General features: G+C 50.0%; 1 protein-coding gene across 8 annotated transcripts in view; it reads left to right on the forward strand.

Moving 5' to 3' along the window:
• Positions 1–19,343, forward strand: part of RALGAPA1 (Ral GTPase activating protein catalytic subunit alpha 1) — a 1,128,412-nt gene that overhangs the window by 664,300 nt on the left and 444,769 nt on the right. For all 8 annotated transcript variants that reach the window (XM_069638431.1, XM_069638437.1, XM_069638433.1 and 5 more), the window contains 2 exons: positions 7,780–7,908; positions 16,287–16,412. In XM_069638431.1, the coding sequence (XP_069494532.1) occupies positions 7,780–7,908; positions 16,287–16,412 (255 nt within the window). The remainder of the gene's footprint in view (positions 1–7,779; positions 7,909–16,286; positions 16,413–19,343) is intronic.

A 19,343-nucleotide genomic window follows, 5' to 3' on the forward strand; every position in this document is an offset into this window, starting at 1 on the left:
AGCACAGTGCATCTCACCCCACGCTCCTGTTGCTCTCAGCACAGTGCATCTCATCCTGAGCTCCTGTTGCTCTCAGCACTGTACATCTCATCCTGAGCTCCTGTTGCTCTCAGCACAGCACTGTACATCTCACCCAGAGCTTCTGTTGCTCTCAGCACAGCACTGTGCATCTCACCCCGAGCTCCCATAGCTCCCTCAGCAGCACTGTGTATCTCATCCTGAGTGCCTGTTGCTCTCAGCACAGCACTGTGAATCTCATCCTGAGTGCCTGTTGCTCTCAGCACTGTGCATCTCACCTGGAGCCCATGTTGCTCTCAGCACTGTACATCTCACCCTGAGCCCCTGTTGCGCTCTCAGCACTGTGCATCTCACCCTGTGCTCCTGTTGCTCTCAGCACTGTGCATCTCTCCCTGAGCCCCTGTTGCTCTCAGCACTGTGCATCTCACCTGGAGCCCCTGTTGCTTTCAGCACTGTACATCTCACCCTGAGCCCCTGTTGCTCTCTCAGCACTGTGCATCTCACCCTGAGCCCCTGTTGCTCTCAGCACAGCACTGTGCATCTCACCCTGAGCCCCTCTTGCTCTCAGCACAGCAATGTGCATCTCCCCCTGAGCCCCTGTTGCTCTCAGCACTGTGCATCTCCCCCTGAGCCCCTGTTGCTCTCAGCACTGTGCATCTCACTTTGAGCCCCTGTTGCTCTCAGCACTGTGCATCTCACCCTGAGCCCTTGTTGCTTTCAGCACTGTGCATCTCACCCGGAGCCCCTGTTGCTCTCAGCACTGTACATCTCACCCTGAGCCCCTGTTGCTCTCAGCACTGTGCATCTCAACCTGAGCCCCTGTTGCTCTCAGCACTGTGCATCTCTCCCTGAGCTCCTGTTGCTCTCAGCACAGTGCATCTCATCCTGAGCTCCTGTTGCTCTCAGCACTGTACATCTCATCCTGAGCTCCTGTTGCTCTCAGCACTGTACATCTCATCCTGAGCTCCTGTTGCTCTCAGCACAGCACTGTACATCTCACCCAGAGCTCCTGTTGCTCTCAGCACAGCACTGTGCATCTCACCCCGAGCTCCCATAGCTCCCTCAGCAGCACTGTGTATCTCATCCTGAGTGCCTGTTGCTCTCAGCACAGCACTGTGAATCTCATCCTGAGTGCCTGTTGCTCTCAGCACTGTGCATCTCACCTGGAGCCCATGTTGCTCTCAGCACTGTACATCTCACCCTGAGCCCCTGTTGCGCTCTCAGCACTGCATCTCACCCTGTGCTCCTGTTGCTCTCAGCACTGTGCATCTCGCCCTGAGCCCCTGTTGCTCTCAGCACTGTGCATCTCACCTGGAGCCCCTGTTGCTTTCAGCGCTGTACATCTCACCCTGAGCCCCTGTTGCTCTCTCAGCACTGTACATCTCACCCTGAGCCCCTGTTGCTCTCAGCACAGCACTGTGCATCTCACCCTGAGCCCCTCTTGCTCTCAGCACAGCAATGTGCATCTCCCCCTGAGCCCCTGTTGCTCTCAGCACTGTGCATCTCCCCCTGAGCCCCTGTTGCTCTCAGCACTGTGCATCTCACTTTGAGCCCCTGTTGCTCTCAGCACTGTGCATCTCACCCTGAGCCCTTGTTGCTTTCAGCACTGTGCATCTCACCCGGAGCCCCTGTTGCTCTCAGCACTGTACATCTCACCCTGAGCCCCTGTTGCTCTCAGCACTGTGCATCTCAACCTGAGCCCCTGTTGCTCTCAGCACTGTGCATCTCTCCCTGAGCTCCTGTTGCTCTCAGCACTGTGAATCTCACCCAGAGCCCCTGTTGCTCTCAGCACTGTGCATCTCACCCTGAGCCCCTGTTGCTCTCAGCACTGTGCATCTCACCCTGAGCTCCTGTTGCTCTCAGCACTGTGCATCTCGCCCTGAGCTACTGTTGCTCTCAGCACTGCACCTCACTCTGAGCTCCAGTTGCTCTCTTAGCATTCTGTCCCCCACCCTGAGTTCCTGCTGTTCCTCTCTGTGGTCTGCATCTCACCCTGAGCTGCTGTTGCGCTCTCCGCATTGTGTCCCCCGCCCTGAGTTCCTGCTGTTCCTCTCTGTGGTCTGCATCTCACCCTGAGCTCCAGTTGCTCTCTCAGCACTGTGGATCTCACCCTGAGCTCCTGTTGCTCTTTCAGCACTGTGGATCTCACCCTGAGCTCCTGTTGTTCTCTCAGCACTGTGGATCTCACCCTGAGCTCCTGTTGCTCTCTCTGCATTGTCCCCCGCCCTGAGTTCCTGCTGTTCGTCTCTGTGGTCTGCACCTCACCCTGAGCTCCTGTTGCTCTCTCAGCACTGTGGATCTCACCCTGAGCTCCTGTTGCTCTCTCAGCACTGTGGATCTCACCCTGAGCTCCAGTTGCTCTCTCAGCATTCTGTCCCCCGCCCTGAGTTCCTGCTGTTCCTCTCTGTGGGCTGCATCTCACCCTGAGCTCCTGTTGTTCTCAGCACTGTGCATCTCACCCTGAGCTCCTGTTGCTCTCAGCACTGTGCATCTCACCCTAAGCTCCTGTTGCTCTCTCAGCACTGTGTACCTCACTCTGAGCTCCAGTTGCTCTCTCAGAATTGTGTCCCCCGCCCTGAGTTCCTGTTGTTCCTCTCTGTGGTCTGCATCTCACCCTGAGCTCCTGTTGCTCTCTCCGCATTCTGTCCCCTGCCCTGAGTTCCTGCTGTTCCTCTCTGTGGTCTGCACCTCAATCTGAGCTCCAGTTGCTCTCTCAGCATTCTGTCCCCCACCCTGAGTTCCTGCTGTTCCTCTCTGTGGTCTGCATCTCACCCTGAGCTCCAGTTGCTCTCTCAGCACTGTGGATCTCACCCTGAGCTCCTGTGGCTCTCTCCGCATTGTGTCCCCCGCCCTGAGTTCCTGCTGTTCCTCTCTGTGGTCTGCACCTTACCCTGAGCTCCATTTGCTCTCTCATCACTGTGGATCTCACCCTGAGCTCCAGTTGCTCTCTCAGCACTGTGGATCTCACCCTGAGCTCCAGTTGCTCTCTCAGCACTGTGGATCTCACCCTGAGCTCCAGTTGCTCTCCCAGCACTGTGGATCTCACCCTGAGCTCCTGTTGCTCACTCAGCACTGTGGATCTCACCCTGAGCTCCTGTTGCTCTCTCAGCACTGTGGATCTCACCCTGAGCTCCAGTTGCTCTCTCAGCACTGTGGATCTCACCCTGAGCTCCAGTTGCTCTCTCAGCACTGTGAATCTCACCCTGAGCTCCAGTTGCTCTCTCAGCACTGTGGATCTCACCCTGAGCTCCTGTTGCTCACTCAGCACTGTGGATCTCACCCTGAGCTCATGTTGCTCTCTCAGCACTGTGGATCTCACTCTGAGCTCCAGTTGCTCTCTCAGCATTCTGTCCCCCAACCTGAGTTCCTGTTGCTCTCTCCGCATTGTGTCCCCCGCCCTGAGTTCCTGCTGTTCCTCTCTGTGGTCTGCACCTCACTCTGAGCTCCTGTTGCTCTTTCAGCATTGTGTCCCCCGCCCTGAGTTCCTGCTGTTCCTCTCTGTGGTCTGCACCTCACCCTGAGCTCCTGTTGCTCTCTCCGCATTGTCCCCTGCCCTGAGTGTCATGCATGCTGGACATTTTACCTCTTGATCTGGAACTCCGTCTGTACGCAGAACGGGTTATGCTTATAGAACTGCTAGACCGTTTTATTCGAGATGGAGGTTGTTTGATGTACTGCCGGGAAAATGACGTCTGCATTATTCACGTGATTCAGGATAGTCACGTGTGTTATGGCAGAACGTTCATAAGCAGCGTGGATACGTGGCTCGTTGCTTCCGATTGAACATTTTGGCGTCTTGGTAGTTGAACTCTTCATCTGCGTCTTCGCATCCCGTCAGTTGCTTCCTTGGCGTTCATCGACGTGTTTCCTTCACACGCGATCTCCTGTATCTGCCTTTAGCAGGTTGTGTTAGCGTGTCTTCTCACACGTGGGTTCCTGTTCCATTCGCATGCTGTTTTCCTGTCTCACGTGGACGCTGGAACTCTTCAAGCGCGGTTGGCCTGGCTGCGTGTACTTGGTTCGCGTGTAAAATCCCACGTGGACGCTGGAACTCTTCAAGCCTGGCTGCATGTACTTGGTTCGCGTGTAAAATCCCACGCGGACGCTGGAACTCTTCATGCGAGGCTGGCCTGGCTGCGTGTACTCTTGTCGCGTGTATCCAGCATGCGGTGGTTTGAACCTGTGAGGAAATAACAGGTGGACTCATTTCAATTTTGTTCTGTTCTTTGTGGGAAAGGAAGGTTTATCTACAACTTTTATTTGAAGGTGACCGTGCACAGAACTATGGACGCTATCCTGTGGTGCACCAACCCGGTATCTAGCGTGAGCCTCGTGCCGTTCGGGTTAAGTCACCCTTACTAACCTTCCCTCCTTTGTCGTTGGTTCTTTTCCTGGATTTCTTCATAGACTTTGGTGGATACTACAGTTCTAAGCCTACAGGTTAGTGTTGGAATTAGCGTTATTGCCATTCTATCAGAGAGCTTAGTTCGGATAGTTTATCATGATGCTTTATTTTTTCCTAGGCTGCCTTCCTATTACTCTCCCACGCCCTTTTCAGTGATCCTTCTCTATGCCTGTTTTACCAGTCAGAGAGTTGTATCATTTGGAAGGTCTAAATTGACATCACTTCTATCAAATGGTGTGAATTCAAGGATCCTGAAGACCCCTATCAATTGTATCCTTTTGGTTTACCGTATCCTTTTCATAAGATACTTTGATTTATGACACTGAGTTCCTGCTGTTCCTCTCTGTGGTCTGCACCTCACTCTGAGCTCCAGTTGCTCTCTCAGCACTGTGGATCTCACCCTGAGCTCCAGTTGCTCTCTTAGCACTGTGGATCTCAACCTGAGCTCCAGTTGCTCTCTCCGCATTGTGTCCCCCGCCTTGAGTTCCTGCTGTTCATGTCTGTGGTCTCCACCTCACTCTGAGCTCCAGTTGCTCTCTCAGCATTGTCCCCCGCCCTGAGTTCCTGCTGTTCCTCTCTGTGGTCTGCACCTCACCCTGAGCTCCTGTTACTCTCTCCGCATTGTGTCCCCCGCCCTGAGTTCCTGCTGTTCCTCTCTGTGGTCTGCATCTCACCCTGAGCTCCTGTTGCTCTCTCAGCATTGTGTCCACTGCCCTGAGTTCCTGCTGTTCCTCTCTGTGGTCTGCACCTCACCCTGAGCTCCAGTTGCTCTCTCAGCACTGTGCGTCTCACCCTGAGCTCCCCTAGCTCTCTCAGCACTGTGCATCTCACCCAAGCTCCTGTTGCTCTCAGCATAGTGCATCTCACCCTGAGCTCCTGTTGCTCTCTCCGCATTGTGTCCCCTGCCCCGAGTTCCTGCTGTTTCCTCCCTGTGGTCTGCACCTCATCCTGAGCTCCATTTGCTCTCTCAGCACTGTGGATCTCACCTTGAGCTCCTGTTGCTCTCTCAGCACTGTGGATCTCACCTTGAGCTCCTGTTGCTCTCTCAGCACTGTGGATCTCACCATGAGCTCCTGTTGCTCTCTCAGCACTGTGGATCTCACCCTGAGCTCCTGTTGCTCTCTTCGCATTGTGTCCCCCACCCTGAGTTCCTGCTGTTTCCTCTCTGTGGTCTCCACCTCACCCTGAGCTCCAGTTGCTCTCTCAGCACTGTGGATCTCATCCTGAGCTCCAGTTGCTCTCTTCGCATTGTGTCCCCCTCCCTCAGTTCCTGCTGTTTCCTCTCTGTGGTCTCCACCTCACCCTGAGCTCCAGTTGCTCTCTCAGCACTGTGGATCTCACCCTGAGCTCCAGTTGCTCTCTTCACATTGTGTCCCCCTCCCTCAGTTCCTGCTGTTCCTCTCTGTGGTCTCCACCTCACCCTGAGCACCAGTTGCTCTCTCAGCACTGTGGATCTCCTCCTGAGCTCCAGTTGCTCTCTCAGCACTGTGGCTCTCACCCTGAGCTCCTGTTGCTCTCTCCGCATTGTGTCCCCCACCCTGAGTTCCTGCTGTTTCCTCTCTGTGGTCTCCACCTCACCCTGAGCTCCAGTTGCTCTCTCAGCACTGTGGATCTCACCCTGAGCTCCAGTTGCTCTCTCAGCACTGTGGATCTCACCCTGAGCTCCAGTTGCTCTCTTCGCATTGTCCCCCGCCCTGAGTTCCTGCTGTTCCTCTCTGTGGTCTGCACCTCACTCTGAGCTCCAGTTAGTCTCATTATACCTCACCTTAAGCTCTTGTGACTATTTCTCTCTGAGCTCCAGTTGCTCTCTCAGCATTGTGTCCCCCGCCCTGAGTTCCTGCTGTTCCTCTCTGTGGTCTGCACCTCACCCTGAGCTCCTGTTACTCTCTCCGCATTGTGTCCCCCGCCCTGAGTTCCTGCTGTTCCTCTCTGTGGTCTGCATCTCACCCTGAGCTCCTGTTGCTCTCTCAGCATTGTGTCCACTGCCCTGAGTTCCTGCTGTTCCTCTCTGTGGTCTGCACCTCACCCTGAGCTCCAGTTGCTCTCTCAGCACTGTGCGTCTCACCCTGAGCTCCCCTAGCTCTCTCAGCACTGTGCATCTCACCCAAGCTCCTGTTGCTCTCAGCATAGTGCATCTCACCCTGAGCTTCTGTTGCTCACTCCGCATTGTGTCCCCTGCCCTGAGTTCCTGCTGTTTCCTCCCTGTGGTCTGCACCTCACCCTGAGCTCCATTTGCTCTCTCAGCACTGTGGATCTCACCTTGAGCTCCTGTTGCTCTCTCAGCACTGTGGATCTCACCCTGAGCTCCTGTTGCTCTCTCAGCACTGTGGATCTCACCCTGAGCTCCTGTTGCTCTCTCCGCATTGTGTCCCCCACCCTGAGTTCCTGCTGTTTCCTCTCTGTGGTCTCCACCTCACCCTGAGCTCCAGTTGCTCTCTCAGCACTGTGGATCTCACCCTGAGCTCCAGTTGCTCTCTCAGCACTGTGGATCTCACCCTGAGCTCCAGTTGCTCTCTTCGCATTGTCCCCCGCCCTGAGTTCCTGCTGTTCCTCTCTGTGGTCTGCACCTCACTCTGAGCTCCAGTTAGTCTCATTATACCTCACCTTAAGCTCTTGTGACTATTTCTCTCTGAGCTCCAGTTGCTCTCTCAGCATTGTGTCCCCCGCCCTGAGTTCCTGCTGTTCCTCTCTGTGGTCTGCACCTCACCCTGAGCTCCTGTTACTCTCTCCGCATTGTGTCCCCCGCCCTGAGTTCCTGCTGTTCCTCTCTGTGGTCTGCATCTCACCCTGAGCTCCTGTTGCTCTCTCAGCATTGTGTCCACTGCCCTGAGTTCCTGCTGATCCTCTCTGTGGTCTGCACCTCACCCTGAGCTCCAAGTGCTCTCTCAGCACTGTGCGTCTCACCCTGAGCTCCCCTAGCTCTCTCAGCACTGTGCATCTCACCCAAGCTCCTGTTGCTCTCAGCATAGTGCATCTCACCCTGAGCTTCTGTTGCTCACTCCGCATTGTGTCCCCTGCCCTGAGTTCCTGCTGTTTCCTCCCTGTGGTCTGCACCTCACCCTGAGCTCCATTTGCTCTCTCAGCACTGTGCATCTCACCCAAGCTCCTGTTGCTCTCTCAGCACTGTGGATCTCACCCTGAGCTCCAGTTGCTCTCTCAGCACTGTGGATCTCACCCTGAGCTCCAGTTGCTCTCTCAGCACTGTGGATCTCACCCTGAGCTCCAGTTGTTCTCTTCGCACTTGTGTCCCCCGCCCTGAGTTCCTGCTGTTCCTCTCTGTGGTCTGCACCTCACTCTGAGCTCCAGTTAGTCTCATTATACCTCACCTTAAGCTCTTGTGACTATTTCTTCCTCAGGACATTGTGAACACCATTATCAAGCACTGCTCGCCCCAGTTCTTCTCACTAGGCTTGCCTGGGGCCACCATCCTCATCATTGACTTCATCGTCGCAGCTGGAAGAGTGGCCGCCTCGTCTTCGCTGAATGTGAGTCCGATTCATTTCTTCTCTCCATGTATGTATTCATTTATATATAACCTTATTGCAACGCCCAGACCCATGGGTATCACATCGTGTGTGCAGAAATATGAAGGTGGAGCTGGCATGGTGGGAGCGTTGGTTGCATATGGAAAGTGTCGCTATTCATACTGTACATGTGATGTATGTTCCCATGGCGCTCGCTTACCTTTTCACGTGTGGAGTATGCTCTCTCTGTCTGTTTGCTTAGGTATGCGCTCACAGCATGCCCCGTGCATGCTCTCCTTTTGGGCAGATTTAATATTTGGATTGCATTCCCTCTCTTGTGCACACCTTTCTGTGCACGCATCGCTTTTCTCCCTGGTGTTGCTCACACTTGAAACCTGTACTCCTGTGCAGGCGCCCTCACGCCCTTGATCATTACTCTACTTGTGTGTGTTTTTTGCTTTCTCTCCCACGTATTCATTCTGTTCTGAGTTTTCCGAACTGCACCTATCCACTGTCTTTAGAACGGATCTTTCCCTAAGTACCTCTGCTGCATGTGATGGCATGCTCGGTGCATCTCTTTGTGTGCGTGTATGTGTTGCGATGAATCCTGCAGTCTCATCACGGAAACCCAGCCTAGAGTCACCTCCTAGGTGGCCTGGGGAAGGCAGCCGCTACCTGATCCTAACCCTGAGGGTGGTATCAGGAGGGATGATCGCATGGGAGAAGACCGCTGTCAAGGGGATGTGGTGATTCTGCTGGGAGAGATGCAGCATTCATATTCTGAGAATGAAAATCCTATCATTCCCAGATACCTAATGGCGTGTTGTCAATGTATAGATTCTCCCCGTACACGTACCAAAAGAATCTGTTATGGAGAATGATCTAGATGGAGCAAGGGTGATGCCCATTGTGCTTTTCTACTGCAGGCTGAATCTTCAGCTGCAATATAGCACCCACGGGTGACCATTGTGTCAAAATGGCCCGGTTTTCTTTTTTCACTATTTCTTGTTAGTGAGGTCTTTCTTGGGTTTTACTCTGCGCGCCAAACCAGGTTTAAGCCATTTGTTCGTTTTGCCTTTGGCAGGCTTCAGTACTGAAACCCGCCTCTGGCTCTAGTGTGTCTAGCAGGGCAGGAAGTGAGGGAGGTGCCTGAAACTCCTGGTTCTTAGTCTCCTTAGTTACCTAAATGCACCCAGTCCTGATTGGCTGGCTGTCCTTGCAGGACAGCCACCCCGCTGTGTGAGGGACAGCTAGGCTGTGCATGAATGGGAGAAACCTGCTTAAATGGCGAGGCTTCTTGGACGGAAGACAGTTGGCCACTGGACGAAACATGCGACGAAGGAATCGTGAGGAGAAGCTTGCTGCATCCTCCCGGCCCAGTGTAGCCCTGCTGCTGTGCTTAAACTCATTTTCCGAATCGACTAGAGAAGCTCCGGATAGGACGGCTTCTTCCCTTGGGTTAGTGGGACCAACTAATCCTGAGACGAACTCTGCTGGAAGACCTTCCCCAACTGGCTGTACTTCTTGGCTGCTGCTGGAACTGAGTTCCAGGGGTCGATAAAGCCATAGTCAAGTGCAACGTCTGTTAGCCGGCCAAAAGCTCCAGGAGTCTCATGAGGTCCTTCCCGAAGCAGGACGACCCAAGCTCGAGTCACCTCACCAGAGTACTGTACTGGAGGAGTGAAGGAAGCCCAACCAGTGTCCAAGATCCACAGTGGTTCTGTTTACTGCGTGCACACTGAAACCGTGAAGTGCCGTTGAATTGAAAAGAGCCTGTAGCTGCCGCCAACCACCAAACTGCTGTGCAGGTGTCATCCAAGCGTCTTCCCTCTCATCCCCACGACTGAGGCTCAGGAACACAGGATCCGCATCACTGCAACCAAGACAGGAGCCACCTGGATCCTCTTCTTCTAACCCAAGGTACTGTACTGACTAAGGGGTACTTACCTTGTTGTGTGTAGCTTGCATTTCTCCTTTGATATTTGCAGTAGTTGCATTTTCTAGAGTTGATCTCAGCTGTAACTTCTACAAGTGTAACAGCTTGTGGCCCAACATTGATTTTCTACAACAAACTCTCTAACTTTGTGCAAGACTTTTTGCTATCTAAAAAGTGCCTAAGCTCCACAGACTTTGCTCCAATTGACTTTGAATGTCCTAGCTCCCTGCAGACTCTTCTAGTCCATTGACTTTGATTCTAACGGTCCCTCATAGGTGATACATTGGTTTTTAACTAATATTGCTGGGAAAGATTTTATCTAGACTTCATTGGGAGATTTAAAAAGTGCTCACATGCTCTGAGAACCCGTTTACCTTTTTCCTTCCTATAACCTATCCTTTTTGACCAACCTCAGAATTCACAAAGTGCAAAAGTAATATATAAATGCCATTACTGTCCCAGTTAGTGAAGTCACCTCAGGGTGTAGGCAGTGTGTATGAAGCATCTCCCAAGAGTATCCACTTGCTTTGGGTTGATTCTGAGAACGTGTTATGAAGTGTATCTTTATTGTTGCACGGACAGTACTACAGCCATTTTATTACTTAAACAAACAAGGGAGCACTCACTTTCTAGGGCTGTCCAATATGTCCCAGAACATATGGAAGTGGGCTCTCAACACATGTTCCTCCTTTCATAACATGTTCCAGGGGAACTCAGTCTTCTGGTGGACGTACTCAGCAGAGACTTCCCCCTACCCGTAGAGCACTTGTGGGGGCTACTGGAGGACATTGTACTCAACGTCTTTGCAGAATGGGGCTTCCCAGAGATCAACCTATTCTCCACTCTGCAGAACGCCCAATGCCCACATTACGCCTCCAGGTACCCTCAGAACCTCTCCAAGTGGAACAGTCTTTGGATAACATGGTCTGGGAAATTTGTCTACGCTTTTCCCCCCGATTTCCCCTGCTCAACAGAATAGTGCACAAGATGCACCAAGAACAAGTCAGCATGATTCTGGTGGCCCCGCCAGCCTTGATTCTCCCATCTCACGGCAATGTCAGTCTCCATTCCCAGAAAGCTGCCGTGCCCATACAACATGCTGTCTCAAGACAAGGGCGGGAAACACTACATCCATGCCCTCAAAATCTTAACTTAGCAGCCTGTCTCCTGAGGCACCTCCAGCTCCCTCAAAGATGCATGGACATACTCGGAGAAGCACGGAAACCTAACACGAGGCAGTGCTACTCCAGCAAATGGAAGCGCTTTGTCATCTGGTGCAATGGCAAGAGCATCACTCCTATTGCATGTACACCTAAACCTATTGTCCTGTACCTAACCCACCTCTTAGATTTAGGACTGGTTTTCAATTCTCTAAAGGTCCACTTAGCTGCGCTTTCAGCGTACACCACATCCCAAAGCAAGGTTTCATGGTGGAAAATTCCTGTAATTAAAGCCTTCTTGGAAGGGGTAAAGAGACTTCACCCAATTTCCAACCCAGCTCCCTGGTTAGACCTGAATGTTGTTCTTACCGACTAATGGGGCCTCCCTTTGAACCAATGCACAACTCTAGCCTTAAGGCACTCACCTACAAGACTGTCTTCCTGGTGGAGATCGCCTCTATAACGAGAGTTAGTGAACTGCAGGTCCTTTCAGTTCAGGACCTATTCGTCACGATTCACAAAGACAAGGTAGTTTCGTTCACACACCCTCGCTGTGCGCCTACATTTATCTCAAAGTTCCATGCAAACCAGTCCATAGAACTACCTACCTTTTTCCAGAACCCCACTAACGTGGCGGGAAAAAGCCTCCGCACACTGTGGATGTTAGGAGAGCTGTTATCTACTATCTGGAAAAGACGAAGCCACTAAGGAAAACAAACCAGTTTTTAGTGTCAGTGGCAGCTGGTAGAGAAGGGGACGGTCTCTAAATCAGCGATCTCAAAGTGGATCGTAAACTGCATCACACTGTTAGACTCTTGCCAAGAGAGATTTTCCCTTCAAGCCTAGAGCACACTCGACACATTCATTGCAAATGTTCCTCTTGATTCCATTTGCAGAGCAGCAACCTGGAGTTTTGTACACCCCATTACACAACACTACTGCCTAGATACACACTCTAGGGGCCTCATTACGACCCAGGCGGTAAGTTACCGCCTGGGCCGTGACTTTACCACCATGGCGTAAACTACGTTTACACCATGGTGGTTGGCGGACTTACCGCCCCATTCCGACCTTGGCGGGGCGGTAAGTCCCCAATCCCCATTTACCCTTCCCCATTCCCATTTTTGCCCCATAGGGCATAATGGGAGTGGGGAAGGCGTTAATTACGCCACCGTAAATTACGGTGGCGTAATTAACTCCATGGTCCCTTAGCGCCATGGATTTTAACACCTGCTAAAAGCAGGTGTTAAAAGCTCCATGGCGCTAAGGGACCTCGTACTCAGGCGGTAAGGGTCGGCGCTGTTTACGGCGCCGTAAACCCCTTACCGCCTGAGTTGTAATGAGGCCCTAGGTCTGATTCTCAGGTGGGACAAGAGGTGCTATGACATCTCTTTGCTACTGTTCCTTCACCCATCCCACCACTATCTCTGGGTACTGCTTGCTAGTCTATGCACAGCATGTGATTCTAAACAGATTCACAAGCATCAGAAGACATGCATTAATCACCGTAATAGCATTTCTGATTATTGTATCTGCTTAGATTCACATGCGCCCTCCCTACCTCCCTGCTTGGGGTTGAAGGAACATAGACATCTTACACTTTCTCTTTCTCTCTTCTGTACTCGCTCACGCTGACTGTAAGGCTCCCTCACGGCAGAAAAAAACACAACCAGAGGGACCTAGACGCGCGAGGGATTTTGGGTACAGTACACGTCACGGATACTGTTAGTCATGCTCATGCCGACATCCCCTTTCGATCTTCGAAAGAAAGATGCAACACTCCACGTTTTCCACTAGATGTCGGAATATATGCACAGCATGTGAATCTAAGCAGATACAATCATCAGAAATGTTACTACGCTGAGTAATGCATGTCGTAACCAAGTAACACTTACACTCAAGGTTTCTGTTATAAATAAATATTTATTTAACATCAGTTTTTAAATACACATTCTTTAAAAAGGCAATTCATGTAACAATGTAAATGCACTTTAAAATCACTTTTCAGATCAGCACAAGTGAGTGGATACTCTTTGGATTTGCTTTATACACAATTCCGTTTCTTCAATAATTATTTTATATTCAAAGAAAGACCTATTGGTCTGTTAGCACACACGTAACATACAACAAGTTATTTCTGGCTTGACCTGGACAATGTACATGTTATTTGTAGGCAATACACATTCGAGAAAATGATTTCGAATTTGTTAATAAAAAAATGACATTACAACAATAAACATTGTCTTGCCTTATAGACCAATACGAAACACCTAAACTATCCCTGATCTCCTACCCTGTAGGTAGCACACTCACCGAACCGAGACTTTCCACACTCCCCTGTCGTCCTGATGAAGGCCCGTACAAGACAGGCTAACTCAGTAGCTCACTAGGGCCGAAACGCACCTGTCTAGACCTTTTTTTAGTGTGTGCCATGTGTCCACACTGTTTTATTTACTGTTGCATTTGTTGTTCTATTCTTCTGTTTAGATATTTATGAATTGTTAACCGCTGTTTCCAACTACAGTAGGTGGTCATACATTTAATGTCATTTTGTATTAACAAATCCGAAATGTTTTTCTCGAATGTGTATTGCCCACATATAACATGTACATTGTCCAGGTCAAATCAGAAATAACGTGTTGTATGTTACGTGTGTGCTAACAGACCAATAGGTCTTTCTTTGAATATAAAATAATCATTGAAGAAACAGATTTGACTACTATGATATATTAATGAGTCTATGGGGGATACTATTTAGGCAAGATTTGACCCTTTTCATTTGTGTTCTTTACTAGAGAGCCCTCCTGGGCAGAATAGGGTCCCAATCAGGAGCCCTTCTATTTTACTATCGTACACAATTCCTACACCAGGAGTTGGACAGTAATGGCATTTATATATACTTTGCAGCGTTCTGAGGTTGCAGAAAGGAAAGGTTTAAAGAAGGAAAAAGGTTAACCAGGTTCTCAGTATATCTCACAACACTTAAGAATCTTCCAATGAAATCTAGACCATCCGTTCCCAGCAATACCGGTCTAAAACAAGCAACCACCTATGAGGGACAAACACTATTGGTCAATGGGTTGGAAGAGTCTGCAGGGAACCAGGACCGCCAAAGTCCATTTGAAATAGTCTATGGAGCTGAGTAAGAGTTTGTAGAAGAATCACTTGTAGGGCCACAAGCTGTTTATTTATTTATTTTATTTTGTTATTTATATAGCGCACCTAGCCCGAGGGCATCTGCGTGCATAGGTCCACATGGTCCACATAGGTCCAGCGTTAAGCCGGTGAGAAAGAGTTGGAATCAACTCTAAAAGTAAGCCACCGCAATTACCAACTGAGAAGCACAGCTAAAAGACAATGACGGGAGTACCCCAAGTCTAAACAGTACCTCTGGTTTGAAGAAGAGGGGTCCAGCTGGATTCTGTCCTATTGCAGAAATGCAGACCCTGGGTTCCTGATCCTCATTCGTGGGGGCAAGAGGTAGGACGTCTTGAGGGCTCCTGCTGTGACACTTTGGGGGTCGTCGGCAGCTATGGGCTTTTTGGTTCAGCAGCACTTTGCGGTTTCAGCACTTAGTAAACAGCACTGTCGCAGATCTTGGATACCAGTTGGGCTTCCTTCACTCCTTGGGTCCTGCACTCTGGTGAGGGGACGCGAGCTCTGGTCGTCCTGTTTCTGGATGGTCCTTAGGAGACTCGTAGAGCTTCTAGTTGGATTGCAGACTACGGATTTCTCGACCCCTGGCACTCGGTTCTTGCGGCGAAGAAGTACAGCCAGTCAGGGAAGATGGTCCAGTGGAGTTCTCGTCTCAGGGCTAGTTGGTCCCACTAACCCAAGGGCAGAAGCCGTCCCTTCCGGAGCTTCTCTGTCGAATCAAAAAAGGAGTTTCAGCACAGCAGCAGGGCTTCACCGGGCAATTCAAAGGTCCAGGAGGATGCAGCAAGCTTCGTTCACGCTTTCTTCGTCGGGTATTTCTCCCAGTGGTGGACTCTGCCTCTAGTCCCACAACCCTAGCCTTTTAAGCAGGCTTCTTCCATTCGTGCACTGCCTAGGCTGTTAATCACACAGCTGGGTGGCTGTCCTGAAAGGACAGCTAGCCCGCCAATCAGGACTGGTCGCATTCAGGCATTCCTAGAGACAAAGGATAGGGGAACTTTGAGACCCTCCCTCACATCCTGTCCTTCCAGACGCACAGGAGCCAGAGTCAGGCTTCAGGGCTGAAGCCCATCAAAGGCAAGAGAAACAAAGGGCTCAAATCTGTTTTGACGCACAGAGTAAAACCCAAGAAAGGCCTCACAAACAGAAAATGGCGAAAAAAGAAGTCATGGGCCATTTTGACAAAATGGTCACCCATGGGTGCTGTACTGCAGCTGAGTGTTCAGCCTGCGGTAGAAAAGTACAATTGAAGAAAAATTAAACCACTGCCACCAGCCATTGAAAGTAGTGAGGGTAATATAACCATGTTTACATGAGAGAGTAGGATAAGGGGGGCTGCTAGGTAACCCCCCCCCAGCACTCCACATAAGATGGTGTGTGCTGGACCTACAAAGAGAAAAGGTAAGTAAAGTCAATTTCACTTTACTATTCTGTATTTTCACCTTATGAAAAATCTAAAGGATTTCTCTGTGACACTGCACTGAAGTTGCTGGATGGCACCATACAAAAAGCAGATGCCTATGGAGTTTGTCAGACTCCAAAAGCAGCAGAAGCCCATAATCCAAATCGGGTCAGAACACAAGAGACAGTGAGAAAAAGATCTCACTCACTCGCGGGTTAATATTAAAAAGCCCTATAGTCCCGCAAAGGAGCTCGGGGCCTCTAAGGTGGGAGGAATTTAGCACTAACCCGCAGGGGGACTATTGGGTAGCGACCTCTCTTCCCTGGCCTCATGGGAAGGGCCTCCCCCTCTGGGAGAAGTGACATCCAAGGATTCGTCACAGCTGTTATAGTCCTAATTTATTTGGGGGTTGGGGTTCAGTCAGTCTGAGATTACCCAGTTGTGGGGTGTCTGTCTTTTGGCCACACTGCCCGTTTGTCACCCTGAAAGATATTGGCTGTGAGTTGCTGGTGGAGGAGTGGGTGGGGCCACGCAGCTTCTGTGGGAGGGATTTTCTTCACGAGAAGATGCAAGTATCTGCATTCACCCTGCTCTCATGTGTCTGCTTGCGTTGCCTCTGAGACTACTCTGGTCACTGCAGGGGGCCACTTGGCATGGGATGCCTTTCTGCGCTGCACTCTCATGTAACGTGTGCCTGCTCTTGATGGGGCTTTGTCTAATGTTTCCCTTTTTTCCTGTGATGTAGGCGCCCCGCGTAGAAGCTCAGGTTCTGCTGGGATCTCTGGTCTGTTTCCCCAACTTGTATCAAGCACTTCCAGCCCTCCACCCCAACACACCTGAAATCGCAGTGTCGCAGTTCAGCGACGTCAAGGTGAGTGGTGGCTGCCTGCCTGTCGTGCACAGCTTCTCACTAAGTGACAAGTGTAATGTTCTTCCCCTGCACTTCTTTCTTACCACAGGGTTTCTCCTACTAGTCACTTTCTACAAAGAGTGCAGCGCTTTTTTAGATGTGGTTTCGAAGTGGCGCTGTAAGAGCTACATGTAGACTGAAACTAATGACAATTGGTGATGGCAGTGTGTTGACCTCCGAGACGCAGGACACAGCCTGTGGTGGTTGTTTTGGCTTTTTGACCACCATGGACATGCTAGTCCCTGTGGCCATTCCCACTCACTAGTTCCCCCCCCCCCCCCTCACCCAAGCACACACCATGGAACCGCTTTGAGCTAGCTCTGTGCTTTTAAAGGGATGCCAGTGTTATTTCGAAGCAGTCCTCTGACAGGGAAAGGTTTAATTGCAGCTATACACGACCTCCTGCTGTAATAACCAGGTGTACCACCCGCCACTTGATTTACAAGCAAAACGTGTGGCCTTGCATCTGTTCTTTGCATTGAAAGTCGGTTTGAAATAGGCATTGGCAAATCCAACCCTTTTGGTTCTTGTATAAGCATTTTCAAGTCTTTGTCATCATTTCCCCAGGTGCTCACACCATTTTCCAGCTGTTGCCATCTTTTGGCAAGGTAGTATACACCTTTGGCAGTGCCTGGAAAATGCCTATCCTATAGCTACCCAAAAGCCAGCACTGCTGAGATTGCCAATGCTTGCTTGCGGCTGGTAACTATTGGTGGCCATGTGTCGTCGTCTTTGCACGGCTTTGTCGGCGGCTCTTATCCCGTCCACTTCCCGCCATCCACCTCCTTCTGACACTGTAGTTTTACTGGATGGGTTGTCCCGAGAACTAATTTATTATGTAATTGGTGGCCATCTACAAACAAATGCTGCAACTTTCTTGCAGTGCATCTCACTCTGCCACCCCTCACCCGCCTGCACGCCCAGATGGAGGGACACGCACGCGGCACTGGCCTTGCTTTTCCTTCCTAGCCTGCAGGATTCCCTGCCATTAGTGCAGGTACCTAGCCAGGGCCTTAAGTGTGCCGGGACTCACCACAGCAAGATCAATATATCGCCCTCGAGGGGGCGACTCCCCAACCCAGTGAGTGACACTACTGCTCTTGGCCAGTAGAGGTCACCATCAGGCATGTTTAGAAATCTCCTCAATCATTTGGCTTTTTAGATGAGTTGTTTTATAACACTGAAGGGATGGAAAAGTATAATATAGAGAAGAAATTGCTTGATTTTCTTTTTTGCAATACATTATAATGAAGATGCGTTTGTTTTCTTAATGAAGGTGACATTTTTGTTTTAAATAAACCATAAGACATTTAATTTTAAAAAAGGCCTTCAAATAATTAATGAACATTAATTCATGGCTTTTCTCCAAAAGAAGTGAGCAATTAGTTATTTTTATGATTTGATTTAATTGTCTAACAATTTTTACAAAACAGCACAAAAGAGAAAGGAAAAAGGAATCCGTTCCAGTTTGTGTTGATTTGGTTACGCTGATTGTCATTCGTTTACTTGACATGTCCACCTTCCAAGCCCCATACGCCAGGCCAATTTGTTTCAAGAATAGAGCCACTGCGATTGATCGTTGTGTTTTCGCCACTCATTAGTCCGGTCCACAATGAGTCCTTATCTAAGGTTCTTCCTTTTTCCAAGATTTTCATGAGATAGGTTTCTCTAGCTCCTTGTATGCCGGGACACTTAAACAATAAGTGCTGTATTGTCTCCTGCTGAATGTTCTCGCAGAATCGACATGCATTATTAGGGGATTCCCCTCTGACAGCCATCATTTCGTTTGTCCGTATCAGGTTTAGTCTGGCTCTCAAGAAACTTCTTCCCAAGTTCTTATCTGGGAATTTCTTCAGGCATGCCTTTGTCTCGTTGATTTTCATTCGGTGGTTCGGGAGGTTTTGTTAGTTTATAAGTTGCAGCCTTTTCTATCGTTTTGATCCAATCTAGTTCCATCAACTTTTTTGAGACTTTGACTGGATTTCCAATGAGAGCTCCTTCGTCGTTGGTATTTCATCCAGGAAGTTAATGGATTTGTCTGCCCAGTGAGAAAGCATTTCTTTTTTTAAGATCTGGAAGATCTTTTGTTTTGGCTCAATGATCATTTTCCTAAAGAGCACCATGGTATTTCGTGTTACGATGCCCTTTAATGATGATAGGCAGAGTTCTTGTCTGATGAGAGGAACTGGGACTGATTGTGACAGCCCGAGCACCCTTCTCCAGAACAGTTCTTAGAGTTTATCCCAGAATTGAATTGCGATTTGTGGCATTGCTTCCATCCTGTACGTGATGCATGGTACGACCTTGGCTTTAAAAAAGCAGAGGACTGGCACAAGGGAGTAACGCCCACATTTCTTATCTACTAGCCTTGCCTGGTAGGCCAGTGTCTTCATCTTGGCTTTTAGAGATATCTGCGTTGGGAGCTCTATGCTGCTGTTACAGATATTTGAACCTGCTCACAATTTCAAGTTTTTCGTCCGCTGCATACAGTTTCGCCTTCTGACCAGACTTTGTAGATGTCTCAAGCACCATGATTTTGGTTTTAGTCTTGTTTAGCTCCAGGTTGTTGGCCGACAAGTAGTTGAGCAAGCTGTTGAGTTGTCTTTGTAGACCCACTATGGTTTGGTCCAAGATGATAATGTCATCAGCGTACAAAATTCGTATTACCCTGGTTCCACCTATAGTGGCAGGGAAACTTCTGATTCAGCATCCCATTCGTCAATGTCAGCTATGTACGCATTGTATAGGGGCGGTGCTAACGGGCAGCCTTGCTTGACTCCTCTGTCGATTCCCTTGATAAATCACCGGCCCCATTTAGGCAGACTCGCATTGATATTCCTCTATATATAGCCACGATTGGGCCCAACAGTGTTGCCGGACAATCTTTCCGTT

The sequence above is a fragment of the Ambystoma mexicanum genome, chromosome 14 (genome assembly GCF_040938575.1).
Source record: "Ambystoma mexicanum isolate Mex_15411 chromosome 14, UKY_AmexF1_1, whole genome shotgun sequence".
Classification (NCBI taxonomy): Eukaryota; Metazoa; Chordata; class Amphibia; order Caudata; family Ambystomatidae; genus Ambystoma; species Ambystoma mexicanum.